This window comes from Myxocyprinus asiaticus, chromosome 43, assembly GCF_019703515.2.
Source record: "Myxocyprinus asiaticus isolate MX2 ecotype Aquarium Trade chromosome 43, UBuf_Myxa_2, whole genome shotgun sequence".
Classification (NCBI taxonomy): Eukaryota; Metazoa; Chordata; class Actinopteri; order Cypriniformes; family Catostomidae; genus Myxocyprinus; species Myxocyprinus asiaticus.
In genome coordinates, this window is record NC_059386.1 from 30,753,203 (window position 1) to 30,767,451 (window position 14,249).

General features: G+C 40.0%; 1 protein-coding gene across 4 annotated transcripts in view; it reads right to left on the reverse strand.

Moving 5' to 3' along the window:
• Nucleotides 1-5,752: 5,752 nt before the first annotated feature.
• The window catches only part of LOC127433405 (lysine-specific demethylase 2B-like), a 32,909-nt gene continuing 24,412 nt past the window's right edge, over nt 5,753-14,249 (reverse strand). For 3 of the 4 annotated variants that reach the window (XM_051685283.1, XM_051685286.1, XM_051685287.1), the window contains 9 exons: nt 10,781-11,032; nt 10,545-10,688; nt 10,235-10,322; nt 9,757-10,088; nt 8,837-9,669; nt 7,799-7,962; nt 7,529-7,690; nt 7,114-7,332; nt 5,753-6,813 (listed from right to left, as the gene is read on the reverse strand). In XM_051685283.1, the coding sequence (XP_051541243.1) occupies nt 6,632-6,813; nt 7,114-7,332; nt 7,529-7,690; nt 7,799-7,962; nt 8,837-9,669; nt 9,757-10,088; nt 10,235-10,322; nt 10,545-10,688; nt 10,781-11,032 (2,376 nt within the window). In that variant the 3' untranslated portion in view covers nt 5,753-6,631. The remainder of the gene's footprint in view (nt 6,814-7,113; nt 7,333-7,528; nt 7,691-7,798; nt 7,963-8,836; nt 9,670-9,756; nt 10,089-10,234; nt 10,323-10,544; nt 10,689-10,780; nt 11,033-14,249) is intronic. The other variant, XM_051685284.1, reaches the window with a different exon arrangement.

Here is a 14,249-nt window from a genome sequence, read left to right on the forward strand (position 1 = left end):
GCAAAATGAATTGCTAATCTATAAATTAATTCTCACAGCTGGGTATCTGCAGGCAGATGTGTAGGTCAGTCAAAACAATGGAAAATGTAATGTACAACAACTTTTATTTTATCCTAACAACGCATGCAACCAAAACTGAACTTGATTTTTCAGAACTTTTTATGATGTTTTCACTGAACAACCTTCTCCATTGCACATACCTTATCTAAATTTACCTCAGTTACCGGCTGCCTCACTGAAAACTGGGCAGTGTGCAAATTAGTCATTTAATTACAAAATTACCATGCGGAAATGTTTTTAAAATACTGAATGATAAAACAATTTAAATCTAATGTGATATTCAATGATAGACTAACAAACCATTGTGTAAAATAATGAATAAAAATACATTTATTCTTACCTTTTTCTAATGACGCATCCACTGGTTGGCCCATTGTCGATTCAAAAACGAGCATGTAGAACAAACGTTATGATTTCGACCAAATCAGTCGGCGGTACATGTTGATGAATCAACTTAATTTCCACATTGAATGAATGTTCTATTTTCGACCTAACAACGTTCTGGTGTACCGACCAAATAGTGAATGTTGATTCAATACTGAAAATTGATCAATGACTGATCCCGACCATTACAACTAAAAATAGACGTGTAATTGAGGTCTCATTGCTATCATATATATATATATATATATCTCATGCCATGGTCCAGATCACTGAGAACACATGTTTTCCCCATTCTGATGGTTGATGTGAAAATTAACTGAAGCTCCTGACCCGTATCTGCATGATTTTATGCACTGCACTGCTGCCACACGATTGGCTGATTAGATGATCGCATGGATGATTGTTGGTGCCAGACGGGCTGGTTTGAGTATTTCTGTGACTGCTGATCTCCTGGGATTTTCACACACAACAGTCTCTAGAATTTACTCAGAATGGTGCCAAAAACAAAAAACATCCAGTGAGCGGCAGTTCTGCGGATAGAAACGCCTTGTTGATGAGAGAGGTCAACAGAGAATGGCCAGACTGGTTCGCAGTGGTGGATTTAGGCATGGGCGACATGGGCAGTTGCCCAGGGCGCCATCTTGCGGGGGGCAGCACCCCCGGTCAACAACTTTGGGGGCATGTTGAAGAGGGTTTCGCCCAGGGTGCCATACAAGCTAGAACCACTACTGCTGGTTCGAACTGACAAAGTCTACGGTAACGCAGATAACCGCTCTGTACAATTGTGGTGAGAAGAATAGCATCTCAGAATGCTATTCTGAGATGCGGGTTGGCGCTGTTTTGGTGGCACGAGGGGGACCTACACAATATTAGGCAGGTGATTTTAATGTTGTGGCTGATCGGTGAATATGTACTTCTTTATATGCACTTCTATTGCCTCTACAATCCACATGTATTCTGCCTGTCTTTTGCACAAAGAACTTGCTGTGACCTCATAATGTATAGCCTGCATAACTGCAATATTTGCAGATTGCACAACAGTACTAATAAGAGTAAGATGTGGGTACCACTTTCCCATATGTCTAGCTCACTGTAAATTACTAATTATAAATGTTCTGTATTTATTGATTGTATTTATTTATTTTGTGAAGAGTTCTATTGTTATTTATACTAATACATGGGTCTACTGGTCATGTCATCTGTGCCAAGTATTGGTCTTGTAAGATATATCATATGTTTGTTACTTTTTGGTTCAGGAGACACTGTGTTACCTTTCATACCCTGCCATACTGGAGAGAAATAACCAGTCCCTCCAGGATTTTGCAATTCCAAGAATTCGTACAAATTCAACCAATCTCCGCATTATTTGCGGTAGATTTGTGGGCTTAAGCCTGCCGTCTTACTCTGGAAAGATTATCCTCCATGAACACTTATGTGCCCCACAGTTCGGAACAATCTCTATTGCGTTCTTTGCAAGGAGATTGCGAGTTCCTGCACGCAAGATCAGAGCATCCCCTGATGGGACTGTAGATGACAGAACGCCGAATGCGGGATAACGGGCGCACCAGCTCACTCGCTAGAAGAAATGGATAGCCACTCGCTCGAGTGTGGGGTAAGAAAAGCGTGAAGGGCTTCTTCAAGGTTGTGTGCACCTCGTGCAGCACAACCAGTGCTTTTTTTCTTTGAGAACACTCCTTATTCAAACACAACACTGAGAAACAACATTCTGTGTAATATCCTGGTCCCAACGAACTCCAGCGGGGAGGGGAGTGAAATGACATGTGAATGTGCGTTCGTCTTGTGAAGGAATCATGAGCGCTTCTTTTTTTGTAAGAATCATTCTTATTGAACACATCACACAGAAACAACATACTGTGTAACATCCCATCAAACTCTGGCGGGAAGTGAACAGCATCTGAGTGTGCATGTGCGTCTAGTGCAACGAGCGTTTTCTCTTATATGTGAGAACATTCATACATTCATATGTGAACACAACATATGAAAATACATTTGCATATCATCCCGAACTCCGGCAGGGAAATATGGAATCAAAATTCTGTCAAAAGTATTGCGGTCACAGATCCAAAAATAATAAGCGTGAATCAATAAATAATTAGCGCAGATCAAAAAATAACAAGCATGAATCAAAAATATATAAACACATTTAAAATATGCTGCAACATTTTTTTTTTTAAATAACAGAAAAATTAAAGCGAAGTCATCAGAATTACAAATGCAATCATGTTTTCCTTCGTCATGTTTTTTTTGTGCTCAATTTTGCTAATATTATTTGGAGTTGGTTGTATGACTGTAAGTCATTTGCTTCAAATGTTATTGACATTTTTGTTTTTTATTTTTTATAGATATGCAGTCAATAACCTACAAACAAGGAAGTCTTAAATAATGCCTAAACTAAAACTCTGCTAACTAAATTCAGCTGACTCGATACATGTTAACGGACTATGATAATGGCCTACTCGGACAACACATTGTTTCCTAAAGCTGGCAGAAAATACTCAAAACAGACTCAAGCAGCATATCTATCAACCACAAATAACATTATTTAGTTATATTCAATTACCTGTGATTAGTGTTGCCAACTATTTCTCATGGAAAGTCATCAAAGACTCGCTGAAATGTTGCTAAAAGTATTTTAATCACATTATGACGTCATTATTACATAAGATGTAAAATTTACATATGTCAGTGAATTGGCATAAAGAGCTAAGGCAATTCTTTAAAAGTGTAGAACCATGTTCTATTTTTTTTTTTTATTGAACTAATTATTTAACAATTAGTATTTAACTACTAATCATTTAGCTATCACTAATTGAACTTGTCAAACACTCAGACACTGGGGGATTTCTATTTATTGATTTTATAATTAAACTGCATTATTGAACAATGACAAAGTCCAAAATTATCCTAGCAATAGCAACCAGGGGTAGGCAGCGGTGTAGGATTAGGGATGTTTTTTTTTTTTTTTATTATTAATTTTTAAACATAGATCTATATGCATTATAATGCCTCAAGTGGAGCTGTTTTGGAGATAATATGTAATATATCTTTTTCTTTTTTTTTTTACATATCTGTTGTGTGATGCTGAACCATCAGTGTGTATTACTTATGCCAGTGTTAGTGTCACAATGACTCTTTGACAGTGACTCATCTGTTCATATCACTTATCTACATTCACCCAGCCCATTACCCCTTTGAACTTTTGCCTTCTGGCCGGCGCTACAGTGTACTGAGCACCAGAACCGTCAAGCACAGGAACAGTTATTTTCCCCTCAGACTATCCATCTGACGAACAGTTCAAACTGCCCAATTGAGCAATAATTATGTGCAATACACAGCTTAGTCCATTTATATTTAACCAACATATCCTACCTCTCATGCATTACATTCCCTTGCACTATCTGTATATGACAGATTTTATTTGTACATTGTGTGTGTGTGTGTGTGTGTGTGTGTGTGTGTGTGTGTGTGTGTGTGTATATATATATATATATATATATATATATATATATATATAATTATTTTTATTTCTTATTGTGTATTTCTATATATACTCATTTTCTATTCACTTTTTATTTTTATTCTTTTTTTATTTTTTATTATCTCTGTCTTGTATTGTCTGTGTGCTGGAAGCTTCTGTCACCAAGAAAACGTCCTTGTATGTGTAAGCATACTTGGCAGTAAAGCTCATTCTAATTCTACTTATTATTATTATTATTATAGATCAGGGGTTCATTTACATTCCATTCTCTCTCTCTCGCCCTGCTACATAATTGCGCAATGCTCTTCTATCACTTTAGGCTGACTTTTCTAAACAGAGAGTATGCACATGAATTGAGGTTGAGATTGTACCAACAAATACCAACAACATGTAAGCTCGTCAGTAATTTGATTTATAGAACATAGGTATGCACATAAATAGCTCAGTGGTAAAATACGCTGGCTACCACCCCCTGGAGTTTGCTAGCTCGCTAGTTCGAATCCCAGGATGTGCTGAGTGACTCCAGCCAGGTCTCCTAAGCAACCAAACTGGCCTGCTTGCTACGGAGGGTAGAGTCACATGGGGTAACCTCCTTGTGGTCGCTATAATGTGGTTCGTTCTCGGTGGGGCGCATGGTGAGTTGAGTGTGGTTGCCGCGGTGGATGGCGTGAAGCCTCCACATGCGCTAGGTCTCCGTGGCAATGCGCTCAACAAGCCACGTGATAAGATGCCCGGGTTGATGGTCTCAGTCACGGAGGCAACTGGGATTCGTCCTCCACCACCTGGACTGAGGCGAGTCACTATGTGACCACGAGGACTTGAAGCACATTGGGAGAAAAAAAAGAAAAATCAGGACTCCATTCAGAATAAAGCTGATGTTTTTTTGTGTTGCCAGATGTGGAAGAATGTCTAAAGCAGACTACAAAAGGTAGCTAAAGTTGTCGCTAAATTATTTTTCTGCACTTATTTTTTTGATTCAGACTTATTATTTTTGGATCCGTGATCGCAATACTTTTGACGGGATTTTGATCCCATAGGGAAAATGTTGCATGTAAATGTGTGTGCGTCTCACGCAACAAGCGCTTTTGTGTGAGAGCATTCTCATGTAAACAACACACAGAAACACATTTGTGAATCAACCCCGTGAACTCCAGCGGGGAATGAGCAGCATGTAAATGTGAGTGTCTCGAAGAGGTGCAACAATCATATTTGTGATTTATGAGATATATCTATATGAACACAATCACACAGAAACAACATATATGAGACCTCCCGGTGAACACCAGCGGGGGAGGAGGAGCGAACAACATGAATGTGTTTGCATCTCGAGCAGGTGCAATGAGTGCTTTTCTTTTGTGTGAGAACATTCTAATGTGAACAACACACAAACACATTTGTGTACCATCCAGGCGAACTGCGGCGGAGAAAGAGTAGCGTGAGAATGTGTGTATCGCGCAACAAGGGCCTCCTCTTTTGATGATGTTGCTGTCTTGAAGGAAGACATTTCTGAAGAAATGGTGATTTCGCACCCGCTTATATAGGCCAAATGCGTGCCTAAAGGGGTGGGGCTTAATCTCCATTGCCAATCACAAGATTGCCATTATTGTATAAGGGCTTCAACTAGTTATCGGAGAAGCAATTTCCCCATAGCCTTTGTTCCATCTTAATTTCCTGATGTTGTTTAAAATGTATCCGGCTATATTTTCAAAATTGTTCGTTCAATAATCTTACTTCTAACATCATGAATTTTACAGATTGGAATAAAAAAATTCACACAGTCATGAATAGTTCAAAGACGCAAAACATCAATACTGGAAAAAATAGCTGTATTTTTAAGGTCAAACAGTGCAAATACATTCTCTATATATATAGAAAATTTCTATATACACACACATTAAAGAAGCTAAGGTAAGTAATATGGAAAAGGGAATGTACCTGTAGGACATCATATTATAACTTTAGAGGACAACACGTCTTAAATTAACATTACAAAAACATCTGCACAGTTGCCAGCTAGTATAGATAGGAATTTGCTTAACTTCCTACTGCGTAGAAAAAAAAACTTTGTACTGACTGATTACTGTCAATAAAGTCTATATGAGTGCATTAATACTGCACATAAAGAGTGAAATCCCTTCTGATACAAAAATTTATACTGCATGATGCTTAACGTTTGCATGGTAATGAAAAAAAAAAAAATCACATGCATCTTAAACTTTTCTTTTCTGATAAAGAAAATAACAGTCAGTTTCATCACTGCAATACTGCACTATGTGACATTTTTTTTTTAAATATAAAGTATATATATATAAACATTCTGCCAAATGATATGGGTAAATATGCCTTTCAATGTCACTATAATGATAGCACGCTCCTCCAGCTGTGCCTTGTAAACGTTAAAAATGTAATGTTTGTTGTAGACGCACAACATAAACGAATAAAAAAAAAAAGAGTGGAAGGCTCAATTGGCCACCAGAAATTAATCAATTTCTTTATCTGTGAGCTCAGGCGTTGGTGGATTCAGGCTTGGAGTGTGTTTTTTAGCAATTAGCCATTTTTCACTTGCTGGTTTTCTGTCGAGTGTATTAGCCTTCACACGTCCTGTGTTTAAGAAAGGCGTAGAAAATGGAGGGCGAAGTGGTTAGTTCCCTGGATTCTCGGTCAAGTTATTGTCAGTGCCTTTGTAGACTAGCTCAGTTTTCTCAGTAGTTTTTCCTCAGTTAGTCCAAACTGCACACTGACAGACATTTCTGCAATGAACCGTTCACATCCCTCTTTGGTCACTTGCTTGCAGTAGCGCAGGTCGATGTGACAAATGTTTCCGCAGCGCTTGAAGTAGTTCAGAGACAAGTCTGTAACTTTGTTACAAACTGGAGGAAAATGAAAAGGGATTTAAAGCCCACAATATTAAACACTATAAATAAATTTTACTTGACTACAGCTATTGCCAGACCTTACACTAACTAAGGTACTAGGGTATTACCATATTTTTTCATGCAATACAATGGTAATATCAATATTTATTTTGAACATGGATGGTACCATGGCATTTCCATGTTAATACCTTGCAGTACCATGTTCATACAATTGTATAAAAATATGGTAATCCATAGTATATGGGTGTTTTCCAACCCACTATGCTGTCAGTGTGTTAGAATTTGCTTGTGTACCTGACAGGTTGATGTATGTGAGAGAATCTCTGGTCATGGTGCCAGCTGCCGTGAGGATGTTGACACTCTGGTCGTTGATGTGGTTACAGTAACTAAGGTCCAATTGGGATAGTGAGGGCATGTGTTTAATGATCAGCTTAAGGGATGCATCTGTGATGTCCAGACCAGCTAGGCAAAGATCATCCACGTTTCTCAGTTTACTCCTGCTGTCCAACTGACCTGAGAGACATGGGAAGACAGAAAGACACCAATAAGCACATATTACTGTACAACTTTCTGCCAACTCATTGGGGTGCTATAAGTACAATAATAAGAACCACCAAATTTTTTGAAGGAAATTACAGTCTATTTTTATAAAATGGATAAAATTCATTAGTCCGATTGCACTCAAACAGTTAATGCTATCATTCAGTACCTGGCCTGTTTTCTGTCAGGGGGGACAGTAAGTCTCTTATCTGGTTATCTTTCAGTCCCTCTACCCACTGGACATCTAGAGTCTGTAGCAAAGGACAGCTGGGCGTGCATAAAGCTGATACAGCTGCCCACGAGCACCCTGCTAGCAACAGAACCCTCAGACCTGCCGGGAAAACCAACACAAAACACTCTAAACACATTATCCAATAAACACAAAACAAGGAAGCCAAGGAGTACCTTAAGTCTCTGATATAATTGTGCATGCATGTACCAGGTAATCTGTTGATTAGCCAGCTTAGCTGTTTCTTAGAGATGTTGGTCCAGCTCAGGTCTAGAGAGACAGGCTGTCTGCGGATAATGCCGCTCAGCATGAGAGGAGTGATGGACTTGCAGCGGTTTAGATTGATTTTGGTCCACAGACTTTTATCACAACACCTGAGAGAGGAAGACAACAGAATTAACCTTATTGAGCACTATAACAAGTTTGGCACTAAATGGGCTTTATCCTCAATAGGAGGACCCAAACCTCTATCAAAGATCTGAGCTAAGTCATTGTTCAAACAGAAAGTATTTATGTGATCCTTGTGAAACCATTTCCAATCCATTGTTTCCTTTTTTCAGTATGAGTTATAGGTGTGGTTAATGCTGCATTCATGTCGTTTCGGGATTACTGTAATTACAAGATGACAACTCTGAGAGTACTTCGAGAGTGTTCATGCCTTCAAAAATTATTTGTTTCTATGATAATGCTCACAACGCCACAATGGATACATGTACAGCTTTGTTGGAAATTACAGCAAAATACTTACATTAATTCAACTATATTCTTGCTAAATATTAAAGAACAAGGATAGCGTACCAGATAACACTGGCTACAAAAAAATGGCTTCTCAAACAGAAATATTTGTAGAGGTACCTAACTACCTTTACCTGTTGAGGATACTGCCACTTTGGTTACTGATATTAAAAAGGTAAAGTGGGAGAAGATGGCTCATTCATAAAATACCCATTGTCCAACTTGTAATTACAGATTAGACAAAGACATGCACTGCTTTTACAAGTCAGAAACTCACAATTACGGTAATTCCGACATGAAGTACAACACTGAGTTTTCCTCAAGACTTTGAGGAAAGATGGGGGCCAACATTAGATCAATAAAAACACTTTGCAGGAGCAACTGGATCTAGATTAATCCATGCTCACTGGGTTCTGTGGGAAGGGTTAAACCTCTTAGATTTAATTTAGTAGAGAGTAAAATCTCTGCACAACACTTGATAATGCTTTCTTTTCTAATTGCCGGAAAACGTACCATCTGTTCCAGGTCTTGCAGATCCGCATGCAGACACACAGGTCTTGGTGCGTGAGATGGCTGAACACTGCCATCCACACCTCTCTCCGCATTATGTGGTTTTTCCCGTCGTCCAGGGGTAGCCGGTCAGGCGGGGGGCTGATCGGAGGGGGCCGAATAACATGCCGCTCCATCTGAACACATTTTAGTGGAGAGCGACAAGGTGTTGGCCGCACGACAGGTGTGGGTGTAGTCCTGATCCGGATCACTGGGAACTGCTCTCGCAGGGATCCGTTTAGTTCCTGCTTAGGCCCTAGCCAGTCTCTCAGATGGCTACTGCCATTATTCAGTGGTTTTATGTCCTCTTCATCACTACCCACTTCCATCTTCACCGTACGGCCATTCTGATAGGCCAATCGATCCTCTGTCTTCTGGATCTCCTGGTTCAGCTGTTTACTCAGTTCTTTGCTCAGTCCTTTGTTGGGCAGGTGAGGTTTACGTCTGGGTTTTCGCTGGCTCTTCACCTGTGCATCACCACCTGAGTCACTGCTGGGCCCTGCCTGTGGAGAACTGCCCTGTGATTGGTCACTCTTCCATACAGCTAAGGTGCTGTGCAAGTGGCTGGGTGTAAGTTTCCCATTCTTCTCTCTGCTACACCTCTCCTTTATTGTCTCCTCCTCTTCCTCCTCTCTTTCATCATCTCCATCCTCCTCTTCTGAGGGCATGAATCTAAAGGGTCTCCTCTCCAGTTCTTGTCTGTTATCCTCATCATACTCCTCACCATCTTCTCTTTCTGTCTTGATCTGTCGCAGGACCTTAGTGGTCAACAGATAATCAGGCTTTGAGCTCTTCTTCTGTGGATTTAAAAGAGGGTCAAAATACATGCTTTGCAAAAAAATGTTTTATTTCTTATTGCTTTTACTTATTAATTTCCTTGCTACCTTTTTCTTGATACTGGAATCAGAGTCTGAGTCCTTGTCAAAGAGTTTCCTCTTCTTGCGGAGTGGGTTGTCCTCCAATTTGGGCTTCAGTAGACTTTCTGAAGTGACACCTGGGGAAGGTTTCTTTAACATGTCCTCTGATTTACATGTAGGATTATCCTCTTGCTCTGTCTTCTTCTTCGTGACAGGTGACACAGTAGAGGTGTTAGACTCGGTAGACATGTTTGAGTCTGGCTCTTCCTTTACATCCCGGTTCAATCGCTGCTCTTTGAGCAGAGAGCCTGGGAGATTGGAGGCGTACTTAAACCCTGGACCTCTTTTTTGCTTTGTGGCCAAAAGGTGGAAAAGAAAAGAAAACTTTATATCCAACACCGAAGGTAATAGTTATCTCTTAAAAGTTTAAATTGTTGTCATCATTTACAAGCCTTGTTTTTTTATTTTTTATTTTAAGTGTGATTAGGTAAGATAATGATGCTTACTTTCCCTGTCTTTCCAGAGTGATTGCATTTTGGACACTCCCAGCAATTTGGCAACTCGTCATTCACAACACCACCAGCATCCTTCTCCTGAGCAAGAGAACAGAACAGGAGAAAGACAACATTGTACAACAAAAATGATAAAAGTGTTATGTATAAAATTATTTTTTTATTTGTTTCACAGTGTTAAGAGCTGACTCAGCAATAAGCAGACACAGTAGCCTAGAAAAATACAATTATATATATGAGACAATATAGATGCTGTAATGATATGGCTCATATATCAAGGTTTCCATTTTTTGAAACCCTGACCTTCAGGCAAGCTGGATGGACGATTTCATTGCAGATGGAGCACTCCATGAGCATCAGGTTGAACTTGTCCTCCTCGTTCTCTACCGTGTCTTCTTTCCCAGCCTCTCCGCACACCAGACACACAGCAGTGTGAGGCAGAACAGGCTGCAAAACATACAAAGAGCAGTGATGAGCACTTCCAAACAAGCATTTCAGTAGATCAAGGGGCACATCTGAAGCTAAACACACAGACTGACCGCTATACACTGTCTCATGATGCAGGACTGCTTCATGCGGCCTGGCCCTCCAAACTTCTTCATGTCCTTGCAGAAGTGGCACTCCCCACACTCTTTGCGTGTACATGCCTCGCACTTCCTGCAGCGCGTCCGTCTGCGCCGAGCACTAGATGAACCACGACTGGATGAGAGCTTTACTCCTCCCACTGTCAGGCCTGCAGCAGCGGATGGAGATGAGCCCATCTTGGGTTTTGGCCGATTAAGCGGCCGTGGCTGAAACACACAGTATACCAGAATGTTATTAGTCAACAGCTTGTAGGCCTGATTATTATTTATACAAGAGTCATGGGAAAAATTTAAAACATGATTAAATTAGACAGAGGTTTCACAAATGACCAAACAGAAGAAAACAAAAGTGATCATGTAGGGGGTAATGTACAGTTAGCTGGTAATTATTGCAAAATAAACCCAGACAAATAAAGATACAAATATAATAAATGCTTCACAAACCTATTAACTCTCAGGCCCCACGTACAGTAGGCCTGGCAAATCTCAGGGTTCATATAGTTCAGTTTGAATTGAACACGCACTTATGCAAATTGTTTATATGCCCCTGAGGCACTTTAAAGACAAAAAAATAATAGAACAGCAGCACCAGTCAAGAGAAAACATTTTACTAGTCTGTAAAAACTGATAAAATCTGCCCACAATGTTAGTGGAGTAAGGTTGGGGGATATTTTCTGCTGTTATTCACTTGGCGTAAATTAAAGAACAATAAGTCAGGATACAGAAGCAGGAACATGCTTTAAACAAGCCTATATATATTATTCCCGACAGCAATTATGATAAATGTGAAATTTGTTTCCTTAGAAACGCAAATTGTCCAGCATTGAGCACTTAGTTATGTTGTGTAATAGAGCAGGATTGGTAGCAATAGCAGATATCAGAATGAGTGTAAGTGTTTGTGTATCTACCATTAGATCTCCTTGATGTGAACCACTTCCCATTATTGGCTGTTTCCCTTTTGTTAGAGCCTTTGTCTACCCCTATGTTATTCTTGGCCATTAGGCCAAGATTATAAATCACAAGTAAGCTCAATACATAAACACACACTCATATACTCTCATAAATCCAAGTAATTGTCAAGGGAATGCCACTTCAAACAGCAGTATTACACATCCCTGGAGTTGCCATGTCCATATTAAGCGTAAGGCTGATGACTTGGATTTGGCATCCCAGCAGGCACAGCATGGCTTTCCTATCCTGCACGGGGCACCATGGGACATGGGTCGATTGATAGGAATGGATCTGGCCTCCGCCCTCTTTATGAACCTCCAGTAATGGAGAGGAAAACATGAACAATCGTATTAGCCGGAGGGGAAAAGTGTAACCTGACCTTCTCAATAGATATGTTTCTTTTAAACAGCCTAAGTGGATTTCTCAGCCCCTGAGAGTTGAGATTAGCTGTTCAGATGGAGTCGAAAGTCCTGTTTGCACGGAGCTTTAGAAGTGATGCTTGTAGTAAATTACATTTTAATGGTGTGTGAGAAATGCTGTTTGAAATAGTGCTTTAGTGAATAGGAAAAAAAAAAACATCAAAACATTGAGTTTTTGCTAAAATTGTTAACATGTAGAGGAAAGGAGAAACTGTTGTCAACACGTAAAGGATAAAGATGTTTCACAACATCTCAGACATGATGTGTTATGAAACTGAGTTTGTACGAAAACAGAAGCGTGAACTCAAGCATGTGGTCAGCTAAGCCGGAGGAGATAGAGACAGTTATGTGGCCGCCAGGCCAAATCTAATATCTTTTGCTGATTTCATGGAAACATCCTACATTTGTGTATCAGTTGTGGAGAGAGAAGTCTCAAACTGGCTACTTTGACCCAGGTTTAAGCCTGAAATGTCATCATATCTGTTCCAGCGAGGGTTCCTCAGGACCATCACCCAGAAGAACCCAGAGTCCAGGCCTCAACACATTAAAACTTTGCTTTTCACAGCTAGAGTACATGTAGGCAAGGAGAGCAGTAATGGAATATATAAATTGCCTGAGTGTCTGGGATTAAAATAATACCTGATCAAAGTGAAGATATATTTGGCTTCTCATTGTGTAACCACAAAAATTATGAGAACATCTAGGTCAACTTCAACTGCAGACTATTACCAAAGCACTTGAAAGTGTACTTATGCTATAATAGATTAGTAAGGTAAACAGATTTGCTTTCCATCAATAGAGCAGTTTGCTGACAAGGTCAGAAGTTAGAGGTGGCATTCACCACATTATAAAAACCACTGTGGATTTAAGATATGAAAGAAACAGGGGCCTAGGTAGCTCAGCAAGTAAAGACGCTGACTACCACACCTGGAGTCGCAAGTTTGAATCATTGGGAATTGGGCATGCCAAATTGACGTCTCATTGCAGTGGCAACTGAGATTCGTCCTCCGCCACCCGGATTGAGGTGAGTCACTATGCCACCATGAGGACCTAAGCACACTGGGAATTGGGCATGCCAAATTGGGGAGAAAAGGGGGAGAAAATCCCCCCCCAAAAAAGATATGAAAGAAACACAGGCGACACACAGGAGGATTACGGTAGATATTGAGGGCAGTCATAAACTTGGCATGGGTTTTGATGGTTGCTGCAGTATTTCCAAACATTCAGTACTTCCACCGCGATGCAGCACTACCATCATTAAATCAGATAATGTTTATCTACTTTGCCAATTCATTAAAAAAATGTTGCATGCTTCTGCAACACAAAAACACACCCAGTTGAGAGATAATGGCAACTTTTAATAACACTGGTTGGGCGTGATGATGAACATGATACTTAACACTAAACTCACAAAACTTGATGAGACAGATATCAGCAAAATAAACACATTTCACTAGAGGGATGAATATCACAACAAACACAAAAACACATCTAAAGGTTGCAGGGCAAGTCCTAAACAGAGGTGACCAAACAACCAGATATTAACTGTCACAAATCAGAATCCTGCTCGATCACTACTGTGACAGTGAGAGAGTCACTTAATAAGTCAGGAAGTATTCTGAAAGATGAAAAGTGTGTTCTAATTAGTGTTCATTTGCCAAGTCGACACTGTTCGACTGGAGGGAATCTCAAAAATGGCATAAGTTGACACCCTGGCTGATTTATCATTCTATCACTAGTTTAAAACAGCATAAAAGACTAGTTGGTAGTTTTAGTAACATTGACAAATAGAGTAATGTAAAAGAGGAGAGTTGATGGAGGCTTTACACAGTTGACCTGTTTAGGGGTGAATTCACAAAGACAGGGTGTGCTGATATCAGACCAGCTTTTAGGACTCCTATTAATATTCCCAATATTTAAATCTGGTCCAGGATCAGGATACACCTACAATTTGATACTTCACAACAGGAACATGCCTGGACTGTTTGACACATTGGCTTTTTGTTCCACCCCTCCCCCGTACGCTAATCTTGTAAGACCGGCTCAAAGAGGCC